General features: G+C 46.8%; 1 protein-coding gene across 1 annotated transcript; it reads left to right on the forward strand.

The window, feature by feature from the left end:
• Window positions 1-19,535: 19,535 nt before the first annotated feature.
• Window positions 19,536-22,250, forward strand: LOC125509326 (ribosome production factor 2 homolog). Its single transcript, XM_048674283.1, has 7 exons — window positions 19,536-19,701; window positions 19,917-20,069; window positions 20,482-20,685; window positions 20,962-21,207; window positions 21,288-21,524; window positions 21,691-21,756; window positions 21,845-22,250. The coding sequence occupies exons 2-7, from the start codon at window positions 19,995-19,997 to the stop codon at window positions 21,956-21,958; spliced, it is 942 nt and encodes a 313-aa protein (XP_048530240.1). The 5' UTR covers window positions 19,536-19,701; window positions 19,917-19,994; the 3' UTR covers window positions 21,959-22,250.
• Window positions 22,251-22,623: the final 373 nt, after the last annotated feature.

The following is a 22,623-nucleotide window of genomic DNA, read 5'->3' on the forward strand; positions in this document are numbered from 1 at the left end:
GTTAGCACTCGCCTAAGTTTGAAAAATCCTACCGAGTGGAGAGCAAACCTCCCACTCGGAGGCTTAGCTGCAGTCCAGCACTCGCCTAAGTTCTCCTACGCAGAGACTTAGCTGCAGTTAGCACTCGCCTAAGTTTGAAAAATCCTACCGAGTGGAGAGCAAACCTCCCGCTCGGGGGCTTAGCTACAGTCCAGCACTCGCCTAAGTTCTCCTACGAAGAGACTTAGCTGCAGTCAGCACTCGCCTAAGTTTGAAAAATCCTACCGAGTGGAGAGCAAACTTCCCACTCGGGGGCTTAGTTGCAGTCCAGCGCTCGCCTAAGTTCTCCTACGAAGAGACTTAGCTGCGGTCAGCACTCGCCTAAGTTTGAAAAATCCTACCGAGTGGAGAGCAAAACTCCCACTCGGGGGCTTAGCTGCAGTCCAGCACTCGCCTAAGTTCTCCTACGAAGAGACTTAGCTGCGGTCAGCACTCGCGTAAGTTTGAAAAATCCTACCGAGTGGAGAGCAAACCTCCCACTCGGGGGCTTAGCTGCAGTCCAGTGCTCGCCTAAGTTCTCCTACGAAGAGACTTAGCTGCGGTCAGCACTCGCCTAAGTTTGAAAAATCCTACCGAGTGGAGAACAATCCTCCCACTCGGAGGCTTAGCTGCAGTCCCGCACTCGCCTAAGTATGAAACGCTTCTCATTTCCCAAGGACGACGAGAGGCAGGTCGACCGCCACCTTCTCCTTCGGAGCTGCACCACAGACACAAAGTTATTTCGAGTGAAGATCAAATCCCACTCGACGGGTCATCCACAAAGAGATTCAACGACAAATCAAGTTCAAATAAAGCCTAAAATATCCGAGAGACCTCAGATCGAAGTACTCGAGCCCACAGCTCGGCAGAGTTTAACTGTTACACTTCCACTCGACATTCCGAGGCAAAATTAAGGCAGAGTTTAACGGATTACAAAATACACTCGGCATCCCGAGGCAAGTTTTTTCATTCCTCAGGAGGAGGAGGACTGGCAGGGGCGACAAACTCATCCAAGTCGATCCCATCTGCGATGCGGGTAGCAGCAGCAATAAATGTCTCCATGAAGTCCTGGAAGTTGTGCTTCCTCGTGTTGGCGACTTGGATGGCGGCCAGCTTCTCCTCCCGCACCTCCTTACAATGGACGCGGACCAGGGACAGAGCCACGTCAGCGCCACACCGAGCTGAAGACTTCTTCCACTCCTGCACTCGGTCAGAGATTCCATTGAGTCGAGTCATCAGGGACTCGAGATCATTCTGGAGCGTAGATTCCGGCCAAAGTGTTGGGTCGATCCGCGTCATGGCAACCTTCAGTCGAGCCAAGTAATCCACGACGCCATCAACACGAGACTCCAGACGGAGCACGTTCATTGCGGCCTCGTCCTTCACAAGAGAGTTAACAGGGTCCAAGCTCGGCTCCACTCGACTGGTCTCCTCTTCAAAATTCTGGCAAAGCTCTGCATACAAGATTCAAGGATAAGACAATTTTCACAGAATGAGTCAACTCAAAAACCAATCGGGACTGAATGCGCACCTTCAAGCTTAAGGTACAACTTCTTGGCGAGGCTCCCCAAGTAGCTCTCCAGGTCGTTTCTCCCGCGAGCGAGGCCTTCCGGCTTCTCGCTCAGGGTGAGGTTCTCCTTCTTCCAACGTGAACACTCCCTGTTGGCTTCATTCAGAGCAGTCTTGAGCTTGGTATTCTCTTGTTCTAAGTGGTCGACCGAAGCTAGCTTCTGTGCGGCCAGAGCGGTCTTGTCATCAGCCTCCTTACGGGAAGCAGCCAAGTCCTGATCCTTCTTCGCCAGAGCTTCTTTCAGTTTTTCTGCAAAAAATGATGATTGAGTCGGAGAAAGCGAAAAGATACTCAAGCCTAAAAACTAACCAGTCGACAAAGACGTCTTACCTACGGCGCCGTCTCTGACCGTCTGCAGTTCTGTCCTGGCCAGCTCCAGATCAAGGTTCATTTGAATTTGCTGCTTCTCCAAGTCAGCCAAGCGGGTTCCAAGATCACAAGATTTCTGAAGTCAAAGAGGAGGAGTTACAATTTCAGTAAAAAGGAAAAAGCAACAAAGGCAGTAAACACTAAGACTATGGTCGACTGCCAGCAGTCCACCATAGTCTCGGGGACTACACCCAGTGGGTGCACTCAGCGTGCCCCCACCGGTTCCTATCCCACTCGACCGATCCCTGAAGTCGAGTCCAAGACAAGCTGCTTCTGAGCAGTTAAGAGACAATAACAGAGTTTCTAAGACTACAGCCGAAGCAAAACATTCGACAGTAGCCTCGGGGGCTACACCCAGTGGGTGCACTCAGCGTGCCCCCACAGTAAAAAAAAGAGAGAGAAAGACGTCGACTGCCCGCAGTCGACAAGATTCCGTTCCATTCGACATGACCCGATCAAACAGAGCGAAGAAATTCAACTACAACAACTCAATTTAAAGACTACAGTCGACCGCCAGCAGTCCACCGTAGTCTCGGGGACTACACCCAGTGGGTGCACTTAGCGTGCCCCCACTCGTCCAAGAATTGGCAAACACACCCAGTGGGTGTACAAACTTAAAGACCTTCGGAAAATAGAATCTTCAAAGGACATATCGAAACAGACCAAGTGTTGAAGTCGGCTGACCTGGACATTACTTTGAAGAGCCGAGCTCGCGTCATATGCCGCCTGGCAAGCCTCCCGAGCCACTTTCACCTGTTCCATCATGACTCCAGCCTGGCGTACAGCCTCCTTCGCAGCAGCCGCTTGGTCCTCAGGGACGGGGTACGCAGCAAAAAGTGAAGACGGATCCGAAGTCGACGCTGAAGGCTGCACACTCGTCAAAGGAACAGCGAAAGTCACGGAAGCCCGAGTGGGTTCGCCATCATCCCGAACTGCAGCCTCAGGCGCGGGAGTGGATTGCGGAGCCTTGCCAGCCAACACCTTCTTCTTCCTCTTCACCCTCAAGGGTGTGTTGTCGTCGTCATCCGGGAGGTCGATAACATGAGGAGGAGCTGCAAGAAAAACATTCAATCGACCAACGCTTCAGTCGACTCGTAAGCAGGACGGCAGTGATCGTACCAGGGTTGGAGGTGACAGCGTCCTCCATCTCTTGGTCGTCGTTCCTGGCGGAGACCTCAGAAGTTGCACCACTACAAATCTCGAAAGTTAGTCAGTTGGCCCAGTGAATCGACCAAGGATCCGTCCACAGTCGACAAAGGAAAGCAAGTGTTGTTGTTACCCCGAAATGGTGGGAACAGCTATCTTCATTTTGGGCAAGGCCTTGGGCGGCTTAGATGGCGCCGTTCGTGGGTGCTTGGGAGCCTTCCCGGTCGGCGGAGGAGAAGAAGTCCAAGGGCGTTTCGACGACTGCCCAACAGGAGCGGCCGCCTTGCCACGTTCCTGCGCTGGATCGTGGGCGAGCTTGGACCGTCCCTCTGGGCGGGAGGGTTCAGCCTCCTCCTCCTCCTCACTGGAGAAGATGTCGTCGCCCTCCTCTCCCTTACCGTCGAACTCCCACTCGACCTGGTCGTCCCCGCTCTCGCCTCCGCTCCCCTCACCTTCCTCAGTCGACCCTTGTGCCCCGTTGGGCGTCGAGTACATCTCAGTGGTCGCCTGGAAGACAACAGACAGGACGAAAGTCAATCGACTTATCCAAAGAAGACCAATACAGAAGGCCAAATATCTGACACAAAGACATACCTGGTCCACTTCGTATGAGTTGTCGAGTGGAATTACCCTTCTGGCTCCTCGGGGGTTGTCTTTGTTCCCCGTGATACTTGACAGCCACCCCTCCAGCATCTCATCGGTGACCTTCTCCGGGTGGATCCGAGTGGTGTCGTCAAGGCCAGAATACAGCCACATCGGGTGGTCTCGCGCCTGGAGCGGTTGAATGCGCCTCTGGAGAAAGACCTCTAACAGGTCCATCCCAGTCATCCCCTCACAGACAAGCTCAACCACTCGACCCGCCAACACCTTGACCTGGGCCCTTTCCTCCGGCGTGACTTTCAGAGAGACAGGCTTCTCGACTCGGTCGAGGGAAAAAGGAGGAAGACCAGTCGACTGTCCGGGGGTCGCCTGGTCCTGGCAGTAGAACCAGGTCGACTGCCAGCCGCGGACCGACTCCGGGAAGGTGATAGAGGGAAAACAACTCTTCCCCCTCGTCTGGATCGCCAGGCCCCCGCACAGCTGGATCACTTGCATCTTTTCATCACTCGACTTGGCCTTTTTAACCGACTGAGAGCGGCAAGTGAAAATATGCTTGAAAAGCCCCCAATGCGGACGGCAACCCAGGAAGGCCTCGCACATGGAAATGAACGCGGCAAGATAGACTATGGAGTTGGGGGTAAAGTGATGGAGCTGCGCTCCGAAGAAATTCAAGAAACTCCGGAAGAAAGGATGGGGCGGCAGAGAAAACCCTCGGTCGATGTGGGTGGCTAGGAGCACGCACTCACCGTCACGGGGTTGAGGTTCGATCTCTCCCTACGGAAGACGCGCAGCTTCATGGGGAATGGCTCCCCCCTCGACCATGTCATCGAGATCCTCTTGCCGGAGCACCGAGGGCATCCAGTCGCCCTGGATCCAACCTTTGGGCAGAGCGGTCCTGGAGGAGGATCCGCCCCGAGCAGATCTCTTCCCTTTCCCCGCCGCTGCCACCTTCTTCGCGCGCTCCAAAGCGGTGGTCTTGCCCTTCACCATCGTCGCCGGAGAGATCTCGCACGGGCTCGCGGCGTTAGGGTGAGAGCGGAGGTAGCAGAGAGACTGGCAAAGGGAGAGAGGAAGAAGGAAGGAGAAGAGAGCGCACGGCTTGGAAACCCCGAGCCGGCAACTTATAAGAGGCCGCTCCCGAGTGGCTGACCGGTAGGCCCAGGCCATCCAGTCAAATCCCGCAACAGACCCGCGCGCAGTACGTGGCGAAAAAGGCGACGCGGAGATCGAGGGACTTCCGCTTTATCACTCCCGATTACTGCGGCTGCTCCCGTCCCGCGCGCTTCCCAAAATCCAAATCCCGCGACATCCGCGGGCCGCAGAACAACTTGCTAAAAAATAGAAGACCCCGATCGCGCCGGCACTCGGTATGGCCCAAACAAAGAAATTCACTCGGCGGAAGGCCTGGAATGGATCAAGGCGACTGAAAAAGGTTGGCAACGTCATCCGTGACGATTGTCCCGAAACGAGGCACTCACATAGCCCGAAGAACCAGTCGGAAAGGTCTCCAACTCTTTCCCCACTCTAACCTCGATCCATTCGGGGGCTAATGATGAAGACATGTACCTAGGGTAGGGACACGGACCTGACCGAAGAGTCCTACTCTAGGGCACCCCTGGGAGAAATCACCTTTTAATCGACTTGAAGGCATCCCACTCGACAGGTTCAAGACACTCGACCAAGAAGCTATCACTCGACCATGAAGCCAACCACTCGACCGCCGGGAGATCTATAGTCACTCCGCAGGCAAACGGTCAGCTGTTAAGTAGTCTTTATGGTCATTATAGCTCTTTATTAGGGGCGTTACCAGTAACACCCGACCTTAAATGTACTTTAAAACCCCGCATTACTGAGGGCAGGAGGGGGCCGGCGAACTCTATATAAGCCACCCCCCTCCTCAGTAGGGAGGGTTCGCACCCCTGTAATCTACACACGCATAATCCAGTCGACCGCCTCCGGGCTCCGAGACGTAGGGCTATTACTTCCTCCGAGAAGGGCCTGAACTCGTAAACCTCGCGTGTAACAACTTCCCAATAGCTAGGATCTAGCCTCTCCATACTCACCCCCCTACATCACTGTCAGAGTTAGAACCACGACATGCGCCACTACTGTATTCTTTTTTTTACTTTTTTGCAAAACTACTAATGGCGCACCGTCGCATAGTGCGCCATTACTAGTTCAAACTAGTAATGGCGCACTGTGCCACGGTGCGCCATTAGTATAAACAATATTTTTAATACTTTTTTGCAAAACTACTAATGGCGCATGTATGTGTGGTGCACCCTCCCCCGCTCCACCGCCGTCGACGAGCACCCCCTGCACCCGCCCCCGCTCCACCGCCGCCGACGAGCACCCCCCGCACCCTCCCCCGCTCCACCGCCGCCGACGAGCCACCGCATATATGTTACTCCCAAAAGCATATAAAGTTTGTCAAATTTTGAGCTATGGATATTTAGTTATGATTTAAACAAGTTTGAACATATTTAAACACAAATAAATATCAAACAACATTTTAAATGTTGTTAACATGGCAACAAACTGCATATTATTTGTCTACATGAAATTCTGAGCATCTAGCATATGTGACATGTTATATTTGGATGCATGCATAAAAAGATATGTGCAAAGAAAAAAATGCATAAAAACAAAAATTGGGGAGCGTGGGAATCGAACCCAGGACCTCCCAGTGTGTGTGCTGCGTGCTGACCAGTCGGGCTAGTGTGTGTGTGTTCTGTTTCGGATACGTTTAGGTGGAATATAACCTGAGTGCTCGAACTGTAATAAAAAATTTGTACTAATGGCGCACCTGGGGGTGGTGCGCCATTGCTGTCGTCGTACTTATGACGCACCAGGGGGAGGTGCGCCATTGCTAACCCTCCCCCCACTCCACCTGTTCCCCTCTGGCCTCTCTCCCTCCCTCGCCAGATCCCCCACTCGACCTAACCTCGCCGCGGCCGCCCACGCGCCCCCGCCGCCTCCCTCTCCCCTTCGCCGCCTCCTCCCGAGCCCCGCCTCCCCCCGAGCGCCGCCTCCCTCGCCTCGGAGCCGCCCCGCCCCGAGTTCCACCAGGAGAGGAGGCCCGCGACCTCCCCGCCGTCTACCCCCGCCTCCCCCAAGCTCGCCGTCTCCGCCCTCTGTCGTCTCCGCTCCGGCCACCACCTCATCGTGGTCAGGTAACCCTCCTCCCTCTGCCTCTCTTCTCCTCTCTTCCTCCTTTCCTCCCTCCCGGCCATGCCCTCTTCTTCTCTCTTTTGCTAGGTTTAGGTCAAATCCCTCTCGAATTTAGGTCAAATTGGGTTCAAAAAATTGTGGGAGTAGTGCCTAGCAAACATGAATAATTAGTACTCCATGTGCATTGGAGTACTTGGTACCTGCAAGATTTGGACACACTGAAAAAATGCACTGGACACACTGAAGAAAAATTTTGTGTCCAGTAAGATTAGAGAAAATTTTGTGCTAATGGTGTGCTGGTAGAACGCGCAATTTTTGTTAGTTCGTTGCCATGTCATGATAGGACATTTAGTTGTTTCTGTTGTTCACAATGCTCTGAATTTGTGTGCCAAAGAGAGTTTTCTCTGAATTTGTTGTTCACAACGCTCTAATGGTTTGTCAGTGAATGGTGGTGCAATGGTGGCCTCTGTTTCAAATATTTCGGCAATTACTTGACCATAAATAAAAAAGAAGATTTGGGGATGGTAACTCCTGTGTGGTTTCTATTAAATTTAAAATAGTGAGGGTGTCATTTTCATCCATTCATCTCTTTCTCTAGCTTGTCTAAAAGTTATGTTTACAATATTGCTACATTTTCTAGAACAGCCACCACACTATAATATTTCATAAGATGATGATATAGTTAAGAATATTACTTAAGGTATGCTTCTGAATATTGTTGTCCATAATGCCTTCTCGCCAAACGCTTATCCATTTAGGAGCCATGGTCATAAGCAGTCTGCTTGAGGGTGGTCTTCCACAACATATGGAATTTATCCATCTAATATAGTCAATAGATGTTGTCAAGTGATTGTGTCATGGTTTTGGTTCTGTTTTTAAAAAGGAAAGCCAGTTGTTCAGGCTTCAAGAAAATATTTTCTCAGAATATTACTGCTAAGCCCAAGCTTGTTAATCATGTAACTTGAGAAAATTATTGGAGTAGATCAAATTCAGCCATTATAATGTTTGATGCCTGCATCAACACTTCTCTGTACTGCACGCGGTTGTTATAGTTGAGGGTCAAAAGTAGAGGTTAGCTTTAACATGATTCGCTAGTGCTTTCATCACTTGTGTAGTGATTGTCTTGGTCCTTCTCATTTTTGTCATGGCATTCTTGAGGTGCTGAAGTGTCTGAGGGCATGAACCATGATCAGGTTGAGTTCAGATTTCATTAGATTAGATGGATTATCAGATGGTGGTGGCTGACCATGGGCAAGAGATGGTGGTGGCTGAGGGTGGCCTCGCAATGGTAGTGGTGCCTGACAATTACCACGCACCGATGGTGGCGCCGGCGATCCCACAGCTGGGCGACATGACCACGCCAATTGTGGTAGAAGACTACATCCTAGAGCTGCCTCCACTGCCTCCACCACCTTGCCGCTCTTGGCGCATCAGGCTAAGGAAGGAGAAGGAGAAGAATAATGAGAACTGAACTATGTCAGGTATGTCAGATCTCTAAAATGATATATATATATATATACTTAGTTACCTATTTATCTCTAATATGCTTAGTTTCCTATAGGTTAGCTCCAAAATTACTTATGTTAGCACAAAATGATCAAGTTTACATAATAAGCTTATAGTCTTCTTCTTATTCTTCTTCTTATCCAAAATGACATAGGTTAGCTTCATTTTACCTAAGTTGGCTCTAATATGCTAACTTAGAGCTTATATGCTTAGTTTCCTATAGGTTAGCTCCAAAATTACTTATGTTAGCACAAAATGATCAAGTTTACATAATAAGCTTATAGTCTTCTTCTTATTCTTCTTCTTATCCAAAATGACATAGGTTAGCTTCATTTTACTTAAGTTGGCTCTAATATGCTAACTTAGAGCTTATATGCTTAGTTTCCTATAGGTTAGCTCCAAAATTACTTATGTTAGCACAAAATGATCAAGTTTACATAATAAGCTTATAGTATTCTTCTTATTCTTCTTCTTATTCTTCTTCTAGTCTTCTTCTTCTTCTCTTCTTCTTCTTATTCTTCTTCTTCTTCTAACTTCTTGTTTATCATTTTGTAGATTTGATTTAATTCACGGAAGCTTGCATGGATGGAGTGCTTCTTTTCCATTTGTGTTTTTATTTTGTATCAATGTGAAACTTTTGTGAATTGATGGATAACGGTGTTGAATGAACATTGTGAAACTTTTGTAATATGTAACGATGGAACTATGTGTTGGCTATGTATGTATATATGATGAAACTTGTGTGTTGGATATGATCTGGTGGACGCAGGTAACATCGTTACATATGGCCCCCTGTATGTAAGCTAAGCAGATCTGTGTTGTATGTTATCTCTAATATTTTTTAACCTGTGAAAATATCAGAAATGAAAAAAAACCTAATATTCATACTAGTGGCGCACCACACAAGACACTAATGGCGCACTGTTATAATCACACTAATGGCGCATCACCCAACAGTGCGCCATTAGTATGCCAAAGCACATGGTTAAATATGGCCCCCTGGGAGGCATACTAATGGCGCATGGTGTTCTATACTAATGGCGCACTGCTCGGTGCGCCATTAGTATACCAGATACTAATGGCGCACTGGTGGTGCGCCATAGTAAGAAATACTAGTGGCGTGATACTAATGGCGCACCAACAGTGCGCCATTAGTGGGCAAAACTGGTGCGCCATTACTAGCCCTTTTCCTAGTAGTGCATGCTGGATAGCGGTCGATGTGAATAGTAGTAGATGCAGAATCGTTTCGGTCTACTTGTCACGGACGTGATGCCTATATACATGATCATGCCTAGATATTCTCATAATTATTCGCTTTTCTATCAATTGCTCGACAGTAATTTGTTCACCCACCGTAATACTTATGCTATCTTGAGAGAAGCCACTAGTGAAACCTATGGCCCCTGGGTCTATCTTCCATCATATTAATCTACCGTTATTTCCATTACCGTTTATTTTGCAATCTTTACTTTCAATCTATATCATAAAAATACCAAAAATACTTATCTTATTATTATCATCTCTATCAGATCTCACTCTTGCAAGTGGTCGTGAAGGGATTGACAACCCCTTTATCGTGTTGGTTGCGAGGTTCTTATCTGTGTGTAGGTACGAGGTGACTCGCGCGTGGTCTCCTACAGGATTAATACCTTAGTTCTCAAAAACTGAGGGAAATACTTATGTTGCTTTACTGCACCACCCTTCCCTCTTCAAGGGAAAACCAACGCAGTGCTCAAGAGGTAGCAACTATCATTATTAATTTTGCATCTTTTGGCTTCAATATTATGAATATGTGTATCACTACAATCGAGATTCAATAACCATTCACCTTGGGTGTATGACCACAAAATGTTTTATCCATGTAAACAGAATAACAATTATTGTTCAACTTAAATGAATAATCGTATTGCAATAAACATGATCCAATCATATTATGCTCAGCGCAAACACCAAACAACATTTATTTTAGGTTCAACACTAATCTCGAAGGTAAAGGGAGTGTGCGATGGTGATCTTCTCAACCTTGGAATCACTTCCAACACACATCGTCACCTTGCCCCCAACTAGTCTGTGTTCATTTTATAACTCCTGTTTCAAGTTACTAATCATAGCAACCGAACCAGTATCAAATACTGAGGGGCTACTATGAATACTAGTAAAGTACACATCAATAACATGTATATCATATATACTTTTTTTACTTTGCCATCCTTCTTATCCGCCAAGTATTTGGGGCAATTCCACTTCCAGTGACCATTTCCTTTGCAATAGAAGCACTCAATTTCAGGCTTGGGTCTAGCTGTGGGCTTCTTCATGGGAGTGACAACTTGCTTGTCATTCTTCTTGAAGTTCCCTTTCTTTTCCTTGCCCTTTTACTTGAAACTAGTGGTCTTGTCAACCATCAACACTTGATGCTTTTCTTGATTTCTACCTTCGCCGATTTCAGCATCGCGAAGAGCTCGGGGAATCGTTTTCGTCATCCCTTGCATATTATAGTTCATCATGAAGTTCCAGTAACTTGCTGATAGTGACTAGAGAACTCTATCAATCACTATCTTATCTGGAAGATTAACTCCCACTTGATTCAAGCGATTGTTGTACTCAGACATTTTGAGCACAAACTCACTGGTTGAGCTATTCTCCTCCATCTTGTAGGCAAAAAATACTTGTCAGAGGTCTCATACCTCTCGACATGGGCATGAGTCTGAAATACCAATTTCAAATCTTGGAACATCTTATATGCTCCGTGGTGTTCAAAATATTTTTGAAGTCCTGGTTCTAAGTCGTAAAGCATGGTGCACTAAACTATCAAGTAGTCATCATACCGAGCTTGTCAAACGTTCATAATGTCTGCATTTGCTCATGCAATAGTTCTGTCACCTAGCGATGGATCAAGGACATAATTCTTCTGTGCAGCAATGAGGATAATCCTCAGATCACGAACCTAGTCCGCGTCATTGCTACTATCAACTTTCAACTTAGTTTTCTCTAGGAATATATCATAAATAAAACGGGGAAGCTATACGCGAGCGATTTATCTACAACATAGATATACAAATACTATCAGGACTAAGTTCATGATAAATTTAAGTTCAATTAATCATATTACTTAAGAACTCTCACTTAGATAGACATCCCTCTAGTCATCTAAATGATCACGTGATCCATATCAACTAAACCATGTACGATCATCACGTGAGATGGAGTAGTTTTCAATGGTGAACATCACTATGTTGATCATATCTACTATATGATTCATGTTCGACCTTTCGGTCTCACTGTTCCGAGGCCATATCTGCATATGCTAGGCTCGTCAAGTTTAACCTGAGTACTCTGCACGTGCAAAACTGGCTTGCACCCGTTGTATGTGAAAGTAGAGCTTATCACACCCCGATCATCACATGGTGTCTCAGCATGTAGAACTGTTGCAACGATGCATACTCAGGAAGAACACTTATACCTTGAAATTTTAGTAATGGATCATCTCATAATGCTACCGTCGCACTAAGCAAAATAAGATGCATAAAAGATAAACATCACATGCAATTAAAATATGTGACATGATATGGCCATTATCATCTTGTGCCTTTGATCTCCATCTCCAAAGTACCGTCATGATCTCCATCGTCATCGGCATGACACCATGATCTCCATCATCCTGATCTCTATCAACGTGTCGTCACATGGTCGTCTCGCCAACTATTTCTTTTGCAACTATTGCTATCACATAGTGATAAAGTAAAGCAATTGTATGGCGCTTGCATCTTATGCAATAAAGAGACAACCATAAGGCTCCTGCCAGTTGCCGATAACTTTAACAAAACATGATCATCTCATACAACAATTTATATCTCATCACGTCTTGACCATATCACATCACAACATGCCCTGCAAAAAGAAGTTAGGCGTCCTCTACTTTGTTGTTGCAAGTTTTGCGTGGCTGCTACGGGCTTTTAGCAAGAACCATTCTTACCTACGCATCAAAACCACAACGATTTTTCGTCAAGTGTGTTGTTTTAACATTCAACAAGGACCGGGCGTAGTCAAACTCGATTCAACTAAAGCTGGAGAAACAGACACCCACTAGCCACCTGTGTGCGAAGTACGACGGTAAAACCAGTCTCATGAATGCGGTCATGTAATGTCGGTCTGGGCCGCTTCATCCAACAATACTGCCGAATCAAAGTATGGCATGCTGGTAAGCAGTATGACTATTATCGCCCACAACTCTTTGTGTTCTACTCGTGCATATAACATCTACGCATAGACCTGGCTCGGATGCCACTGTTGGGGAACGCAGTATTTCAAAAAATTTCCTACGATCACGCAAGATCTATCTAGGAGATGCATAGAAAGGAGAGGGGAGAGAGTGTCCACGTACCCTCGTAGAAAGAAAGCGGGAGCGTTTAGTAACGCAGTTGATGTAGTCGAACGTCTTCGCGATCCAACCGATCCAAGCACTGAACGTACGGCACCTCCGCGTTCAGCACACGTTCAGCTCGATGACGTCCCTTGATCTCTTGATCCAGTTGAGGACGAGGGAGAGTTCCGTCAGCACGACGGCGTGGCGACGGTGATGATGAAGTTACCAGTGCAGGGCTTCGCCTAAGCACTACGACGATATGACCGATGTGTGTAACTGTGGAGGGGGGCACCGCACACGGCTAAGAGAAGACTTGGTGTGTCTTTGAGGGTCCCCCCTCCCACGTATATAAAGGAGGGAGGGAGAGAGGCCGGCCCTCCAAGGGGCGTGCCAAGTGTAGGGAGTCCTACTAGGACTCCCAAGTCCTAATAGGATTCCCTTCCCTTTTCGGAGTAGGAAAGAAGGAAAGGAGGGAGAGGGAGAAGGAAGGGGGGGCCGCGCCCCCACCCCTTGTCCAATTTGGTTTGGGCAGGGGGGAGGCGCGCGCCACCTCGTGGCCCTTCTTCCCTCTCTCCATTAAAGCCCAATAAGGCCCATTAACTTCCCCGACGAATTCCCGTAACTCTCCGGTACTCCGAAAAATACCCGAATCACTCGGAACCATTCCGGTGTCCGAATATAGCCTTCCAATATATCGATATTTACCTCTCGAACATTCGAGACTATTTGTCATGTCCGTGATCTCATCCGGGACTCCGAACAAACTTCGGTCATCAAATCACATAACTCATAATACAAATCGTCATCGAACGTTAAGCGTGCGGACCCTACGGGTTTGAGAACTATGTAGACATGACCGAGACACATCTTCGATAAATAACCAATAGCGAAACCTGGATGCTCATATTGGCTTCTACATATTCTACGAAGATCATTATCGGTCAAACCGCATAACAACATACATTGTTCCCTTTGTCATCAGTATGTTATTTTCCCGAGATTCGATCGTCGGTATCATCATACCTAGTTCATTATCGTTACAGGCAAGTCCCTTTACTCGTTCCACAATGCATCATCCCTTAACTAACTCATTAGTCACATTGCTTGCAAGGCTCATAGTGATGTGCATTACCAAGAGGGCCCAGAGATACCTCTCCGATACACGGAGTGACAAATTCTAATCTTGATCTATGCCAACTCAACAAACACCATCGGAGACACCTATAAAGCATCTTTATAATCACCCAGTTACGTTGTGACGTTTGATAGCACATCGGAAACACCATTCGGGAGTTGCATAATCTCATAGTCAGAGGAACATGTATAAGTCATGAAGAAAGCAATAGCAATAAAACTAAACGATCATAATGCTAAGCTAATGGATGGGTCTTGCCCATCACATCATTTAGAAACATTACAACCAAGCACTTTTCCAGCCCTCACAGACCATCAACGTTTTTGGCTGTCAGATGTACACTTCTGGATGTTTATGACCATTGGATGTGATGTCAATCCCGCTTGGGCTTCCTTGGCAAAAAGAGGTCGCTGGATGGGCTAGGCTGCTACTCCCGTAACAAAATCGGAGCTCCTCGGTGATTTGGGCCTGTGGGCTTTATCATCCGCGAGCAACAAAACTGATGGGCAATGCAGTGTAGGCAACCATGAGCCTCACCAGTGGCCCGACAGAGAAAAGAACATAACCAATTGGGAGACCACAAGCCGGAGAGATGATGGGGCAACGAAACGAACCGATTGGGATCTGGGAGTCCACTCGCCGACATTTGTGGAAATAAATTGTCATTGCTACAGGTCTTCAACGGCAATCAATGTGCATCGCCGCCGGCCAATTATGCCAGGACGGTTACCATGCCGCTTCGTGTTCTTCTTTCACCCCACGCGCGCCCATATAGTATGCACCATCTCGCTGTTCCTTCCCCACTCTCCATCAATCAGTGTTCGAAGAGGCAAATGGATACCGGGGGTGCTTGCGATGAACTCGCGACGCCTTTCCTTCCTTATGAATCCGTGATATAGTAGCAAACCAAGATGCGCCGCTGCCGACACTATCTCCGGACTCCGGGGTAGTCTCCCTCCGACTCCAACTCACTGCGCCAATCCAGGCCGCCATCGTTTCCCTGTCCAAATCCACTGCCACGTCGCGGTCCCTCCCGGACACTCTTTGCGGCAACATGTTGGCGACTTTCGTCCATAGGGCGAGGAACTCCCGGTGGCGTAGGCAAAGAGGATGTTTTTATCTGGTACTTTAGTACAGAGTTCAATAATCATTGATTATGCTTATTATTTTTGGATTCGCAACGCTAGGAACATAGCTCAGGGCATGGGTTTCAACTGGCCCAGTCCCTATTTTCTTCCGTTTCTCATTCTTCTCTCCCTGCTGGATCTTAGTCTCGACTGTGTAAGCTCGACTCCACCTCATTTTATTTCTTTGCCTGTTTGGTACGTCGGTATTTGATTGATCTTTGTGGATTTTGTCTGTATATTTGCTCTTGCAGTACTCTTCGTCTTAGGAAATACTTGTTGTGTGCTGTAAGCAATGGATCCCCTTTTTCTGATGCACAACTGGAAAAATAGTTGTTCTCTACTTCTCTCACATCAATACGTATTCCAGTTTTCCAATTTGATGAATTTAGGCTAAAGGTCAATTTAGACCGGGCAAGGCCGATGCAACAGTACAACTCTGAAGATGGATATGTGGCAGGTGGCTGTGGCGGCCTCATACCCGGCAGGCGTCCTGATTGAGGAGCACGCCGGACTGGTGGGTGCCCATACCCGGCAGGCGTCCTGGGTGGGACCTCAGGTCTTAGATGTTAGGTTTGGCTGCGAGGTCTATTTGGTATTAGGCCCAGACCATCAGCGCCCCTTCATCAGTTAGATAGGAGTAGCGACAGAGGTTGCGAAGATGGTGGCTTTGGTCTTACTGTTGTACGACTTTGTAAGGTCTTGTGTTAATAATTAATAAATTGGCCGTATACATCGTCCAGATGCAAAGGCCGGGGGTATCCCTCCTTTTCTAAAAAAAGGCTAAAGGTCATTGCTAAAAGTAGAAAGCATGCCTGATCTATGGACTATGAAATATGAACAGCAGAAGGTGTGTACACTATATTTTTATTTTTGGATTCAAATTTTGGCTTCAGTACGAATGCAAGTTTTCTCCATTCTTGCAACATTTAAGCTTTCAGGCTATGTGGTGACAATTGAGCATGAATAGCAATGGCGTGCTAAGATTAATTAGTGCATTTGTATTAGCTTAAATACATTCATGGATCAAAATGATTATTTCTAAGAGGCTATGGCTTGAAAGTATATCCAGCACACACTCTATATCGTGTATTTCGATTCTACCACACATTTGGAATATAAAGTGTACTGGCATCTGCTATCTCAAGATCAGAGTCTCAATAACTATCCACATATACTCGGATCTTTCTACAACTTGGCAGCACAACAATGATGTGCAGAATTATAATTTCCCCATCATGATCCATGCATTGACTCTTCTGAAATTATTACGTGGTACAATTTCCTGGTGCAAGTAAACCTATTGTAGCAGTTCGGTTTTTGCAGCCTTGCTAGGATGTTCCCAATAATTTACTGAACTGTTACAATGAATTTAAATTAATTATCTCAAAAATAAAACTTGAAAACTACTCAAGTTTAGTCAAGTTTCCTGCTTGAGTTATTTTTTGTGTTGGTACTTTGAAGTCCGCACGTCAATCCTGCTGAAATTGCTGCTCCAATCCTAATATACGCTCGTCTACAATATGCTGCTATTACAGATATTACGGAATGCATGCTCTTGAGAGTTTTCAGGTGATATAGTCTCGACCAAGAAAAAAATATGTTATCTCTAGCGTTGGTGACATGAGCTAGCATGGGAGGATTATTCTTGCTACTATTTGAGTTCTTATGCAAACATATATCCTTCATTTCCCATATATATGTCAGTCTCTCTAACTATTGATCTTTCACTCGAGTTATTAGGTAGGGATGCAACGTAGTATTCTCTTACGAATGTTGAAATGATTTGAGTCTGCATCATCAATACAACATGTTCTTGCTTAACCGGGAGCAATTGCAAGTTGTTTTATTTTGGACACTGCTACTTTAGGTGTTTCCTTTTTGATTTGCTTCACTAATATTACCTTCCATTCAATGTTAGTTCACCAAAACCATCAACTAATAATAAACTTACAATCAAGTGTTGAAGTAAAATCAAGTAAAACCTTCTGATTGAAAGGGCAAATGAGTTGCCACACACCCGTCAAAAGAGGAGAAATCAAGATTGCACATGGTGATGTTTGTGTTTATATGCTTGTAAGGCTCAATGGAGTTTGTTTTAGGTTGTTTTCTTTATAACCCTTTAATTATGGTGTTTCTACCGAAAACACCAAAGTCGGAACTCATGTATGGTCTATTGTTATCGTGATTGATCTAATAGTCGATGTAGGCATTTACGGTGCTATATGTTCTGTTATATGTTATACATATAGAACAAGTACATGTCCTCTATTTTATTAATCCAAGAAGTTTAGTTTTTCGTTGTTAAATACTAAGAAACCCATTTCGTATGAGACTCTCATGCTTTATGCCACTATTTATATAAATTACTACTGTTTTTACCTTAAAAATGGACGGGCGCGGCAACGCGCGCCGGCATGGTCTAGTTCTCCTAATGATGTGATCCCATTCATCAAATGACAACACATGTCTATGGTCAGGAAACTTAACCATCTTTGATTAACGAGCTAGTCAAGTAGAGGCATTCTAGGGACATTCTATTTTGCCTATGTATTCACAAATGTACTAAGTTTTCGGTTAATACAATTCTAGCATGAATAATAAAAATTTATCATGATATAAGGAAATATAAATAACAATTTTATTATTGCCTCTAGGGCATATTTCCTTCACTAGAAACACCACTGCGATGGGGGTTAGGTGGGGATGACCTTATTCCATGTTCAGAGAGCGGCCGCTGTCTCGCCTCTCTAAGTAGGATAGAAACCCTAACAAAACTTAGAAAACCATCTGAAAACGGAGGCCTTCCGCCGGCAAGGGCCGGGATCTACCGGGCTTCCATGACCCTAAGAACACAGAAGACGAGTAGACCGGCGGCGACGCCAACGGAAGGCACAAAAATCTCTAGCGCTTAGAGTGCCCTTGCGTACGAGAGAGAAGGGGTACGCGAAGTTCACATCATAAACATTTCTAAACATTAGGGGTTTGAAAAGATCACAATTTAGACATTTCATTTCAAAATTATAAATTTTGAAGTTGCATAACACGCTAGTACAATGAGTGTAGTTGCTTGCTACCCTTCCAAAAAAGGGAGGAGAGAATTTGTGTGGTTCTGCCGACCGAGGGATTCATAGAGGTAGTTGAGCGGTCTATCCATTCAAAGGGAGTAACTGCTTTTTTTACAAGGTAGCAAGAGCATCTACAACCGGCCCATTCTAATCCATCTTAAACGCCCGGGCATGCCGCCCGGTCACTGACCGGTCATGAATTTTTGACCCAATCGGGCCTCTCAAACCGGCCTCAAACGCCTGGGCTGACCGGCACCCCCCATATATCCAGCCTAAATATGAGGCGGATATGGGGGAGACCAGGCTCGCGTGGGCATGCCTGTCACGTTGGCCTGACGGCGTGGCTTCACAAACTCACCGGGAAATCCGACGGCCTGAAAGGCGCCTCGACCGTCGCCGCGGTGTGAACGCCGCGTGGCGCCGCTCTGGCTCTCCGCCCGAGGCCGTAGCCGACTATTTAAGCCGGCCGGCGCCCCAGCCCTAGCACATCCGCCTCTTCCCTTCCCCTGCCACCACTCGAGCCCGTTAGCCATGCCCCCACGCCGCCATTACTACACGATCCAACACCGTCTCTTCCTCCCTGTGCAGGTCTAGATCCATAGGGAAGCGGGGCTACCTCTGGAACCGGAGGAGGATTTTGAGGAGGTGGACGAGGAGGTGCCGGCGGAGAAGGGAGAGGAGGAGGAGGAGCAGGAGCTGGCGGAGGAGGAAGAGGAGAAGGAGGAGGAGCAGCAGGAGCCGGCGAAGGAGGAAGAGGAGGAGGAGCAGGAGTCGGAGAAGGAGGCGCCGCCGCTGGATGTGGGGGAGGAGGAGCAGGAGTCGGAGAAGGAGGCGCCGCCGCTGGATGTGGGGGAGGAGGAGGGGCCGACGATAGAGGAGGACATGGATGTGTGGCCGGAGCAGCACGCCATCCTGAACTCCATCCGCTCGAAGTCGATTGCGAAGGCCAGACGTCGCCGCCGGTAACAAACGGAGGCGGCCCAGGCTCCGGCTCCGGCGCCGGCGACTCAGGCCATCTCCGACAACGACGAAATTTGAGCAGTATAGAACGTAGTACGTAACTATATATTCTACATGATTTTATATGGATTTAGGGGATGAATATGAAATAGTTGTATACGAAGAAAGAAATACGTGGCATGCTCGATCAGTATCCGTGGACTCACTATTTGAGTTGTCGAATTTGTCATGTCCGGCTGTAGATGCTTTTACGGGGCCCAATACATATTGGCGTCATAATTTTGGGTTGGCTAAATCCTGCTCTAAAATTCTGTCTCCGTTTTGTACTCCTGCCTTAACGCGAGAGATAAAAGTCAGGCCCTGTAAATGGATGGAGGGAGCAACTGCTTGTTTATTTTTTTTGGACAAGTGAGTAACTGTTTTTTTTCTTGGAGGGAACTGTGAGAATTTGGTAGCGCATTTTTTTATTTTTGAGGATACGGCCCAAGACCGTGAAGTGGCCCGCTGGCCTGCTGCACAAGAACATCACCTGTATCACTGTATGGGTCGCTCGCGCCGCTCTCCCTAAACCACCCCTGAAAACCCTCACGAACGAAAGACCTAGCGCTCTCTCCCTTCGTCTCTCGCACCCGGCGGCGGCGGTCGAACGAGGGCACACGGCGGCGGCAGAGGTCAGCCCCCTACCCCCCCTCTTTCCCCAGCCTCTCTCCTCCCTCTTCTCCCCCATCTCGTGTGCCGCGCGGCGCCAGCGCTAGGACGCGCGTCCGGCTGCGGCGTACGGATTCGCCAGGGATGCTGCTGGGCGCAGCGATTTTTGCGCTGGTCGATTTTTCCGCCCTTCTCCTGTCATCTTCCTCGCGCTGACCTGTGATTTTTGTTTGAGCAGCGAATAGGCGCTTTCCAAGCTTAGACAGAGGTGTAAACCCTTGGCCAGAGGCCTCCTTTCCCCCGCTGCTTGAGCAAGATGAGCAAGATGGCGATCAGGGTTCCCAAGAGCATGCGCGCCAAGCGCGAGCTCCTCAAGCACGCGCCCAAGCTCGTAAGCTTCTCTTCTCTTCCATCCTTTCTTCAGCTGTTGCAAATCTGCCTTCAGCCTACAGTGCCAGAAGAAGTCCGTCCCCGTTTACTTATTGCAATTACAGAACCATACAATGACCACAAAATCATTATTGTGATTTAGATAGGTACAACGAAGTATTACTTAGATAGTACTGCTGTTTGATTGTTATTGTCTTTGTGACCGTGGCCAACCATAGACTGGCATCTTCCAGCAATTTTCCAAATAAAAGTTTCAGAGTAGTGTGTTGCAACACCGTATTTTTTTTTATAGGAACCTGAGTTACACACAAAAGGAATGACCATTTTCTGGCACATGTTCTATGCTTTGTACAGATAACAACATGTAAATCTTAATTTAGTTGCTTAACCACATGTTCTACTGCTTGATCCAGGTTGAGAATGGCAAGAAGATGCTTATTCTCCATGGCACAAAGACTAGCGCAGTTTTGAACTCTGTGCTGGCAGATCTTTTCCACCTGAAGCGTGATCATGCTGTCAAGTACACCAAGAAGAACGACAGCATCAGGCCATTTGAGAGCGGGGGTGAAACTTCCCTGGAGTTCTTCTCCCTTAAATCTGACTGCAGCCTCTTAGTGGTAAGTCGTATTATGCTGCCTTGATTTGTTATGTTGTTTGTGGGAATGGGGAATTGTTATTCACTTGAGAAAATAAATATCAAATTGATGATTTTCTCGGAAGTAAAATTATGTAATCATGTGCTAGATAGTGACTTTCTAAGCACCAGTATGGAACCTATCTGAAACTGTTTCCCTGTCTGTTATAATGTTATTTTTTTCATTTTCTTTTGCATACTAAGCATTCTGAGTATTATTTTCCATTATTTTTAACTGTAACTACATACGTGTTTGCAGTATGGTTCTCATTCAAAGAAGAGGCCCAACAATCTTGTTTTCGGAAGGACTTACGATCACCACATATATGACCTTGTTGAAGTAGGAGTTGAGAACTACAAATCCATAGAATCATATGCATATGATAAAAAGCTGGCACCTAAACTTGGGACAAAGCCTTTCTTTGCTTTCATTGGGGAGCACTTTGAGAGTGTTGAAGGACTGAAGCATTTGAAGGAAATGCTGCTTGATCATTTCAAAGGAGAGGTGTGCATCTTTATAGATAAGTTGGCATGTAGGATATATATGGATAATTCTTGAGCTTAATTAGTTTATTTTTGCTACAGGTGGTAGAGAATCTGAACCTTGCTGGTGTAGATCGGATATTCGTGTGCACAGCAATTTCTCCTACTACCGTCTACATGATGCACTGCGCTCTCCGTCTAAAAAGGTCAGGCACATCTATTCCTAGAATGGAGCTTGTTGAAGTTGGGCCTTCAATGGACCTGGTACTTAGGCGGCACCGACAAGCAGCGGAAAGTTTACAGAAAGAAGCTATGAAGGCTCCTGGTCATGCTAAGAAGGTAATTCCAATGGAACAACTGTCTTTTTCTCATCAGGCTTTGTTATCTTGATGGTTTGGTTGCTAACTGGTGCCATTAGCCCTAAACAACCATATTTTCTGTCCTAATTTCTCACCGAGAACCTGTATGTCAGTATGTATTCACAACTACATTAACATGTTTGCAGGTGAAAAATGTCACGAATAATCCAGTTGAAGGCAAGCAGGGCAGGATCTACATTCCAGACCAGGAGGTTTGTGTCTAATTTGTTTCAACAGCAGTTGAAGTTTGAATTTAACCAATCTTCATACTAATCTGATTCATGGTTTTTTGTCTGAAAGGTTTCAAAATTGACTGTAACAAGCAACATAAAGGGTCTGAAGCGGGAGCGCCGTGACGCCAAGAAAAACAAGGAGCACTCGAAGAAGCAAAAGGTGGCCGAAAACCCTGAGTGACCGCCGGAGAAGGCTAGTATCTGTAACTGGTCAGTTTAAGGACTTTCGGTCCATAGGTTGAGTGGTAAATAGTCCAGTACCATCTTTTAAGGCTATCAAACCTGTGTACGGACTTTGGCATCAGTATCGGGGCAGCTTCTATATCAGACATAAGCATGGAATTTTGAAGCAACATATGCTACAAGTATTTTGTTTTACTGTTGTTATCAGCCCCTGATATTAGCCGACGAGAGACGACTGATGTGATGACATGGTTAAGTTTGGTTATCATGGATGTTGTGCCTTTTCTGAATCCGCATGTTCTCCATTTTTGCAACCTTTTTCTTTATCCATGGTGTTGTGAATTCCGTAGGCTCTGTGAAACTGCAGCTTGCGCTGAACTGCATCTCAACAGTTAGGCCAGCCCCTTGTGTGGCTGAACCTTGAGATTGACCACGCATCCTCTGGGCATACAGGCAGCGTTAGACAGGGTGACCACTAAGTGAAGCTTGTCTTGAAGAAGTAGGAATTGCTCTGCCAAATCTCACTCAGTCCCACAACGCCAAGATTACTGGGTGACCACTCACTTAAACCACACGCGAAGTCTCAACTAAAACTGATTATAGTTAGCAATTGAAATATCCTGGCTCTGGGCAATCAAGTTGGCACGATCAAACATTTTTTTG

This window comes from Triticum urartu, chromosome 5, assembly GCF_003073215.2.
Source record: "Triticum urartu cultivar G1812 chromosome 5, Tu2.1, whole genome shotgun sequence".
Taxonomy (NCBI): Eukaryota; Viridiplantae; Streptophyta; class Magnoliopsida; order Poales; family Poaceae; genus Triticum; species Triticum urartu.

Bases quoted from the DNA above. Each gene is read 5' to 3' on its own strand.
- LOC125509326 (XM_048674283.1), top strand. From the start codon at position 19,995: ATGAGCAAGATGGCGATCAGGGTTCCCAAGAGCATGCGCGCCAAGCGC. The intron at 20,070-20,481 runs GTAAGCTTCTCT...TGCTTGATCCAG, and splicing joins TCAAGCACGCGCCCAAGCTC to GTTGAGAATGGCAAGAAGAT. The intron at 20,686-20,961 runs GTAAGTCGTATT...ACGTGTTTGCAG, and splicing joins CTGACTGCAGCCTCTTAGTG to TATGGTTCTCATTCAAAGAA.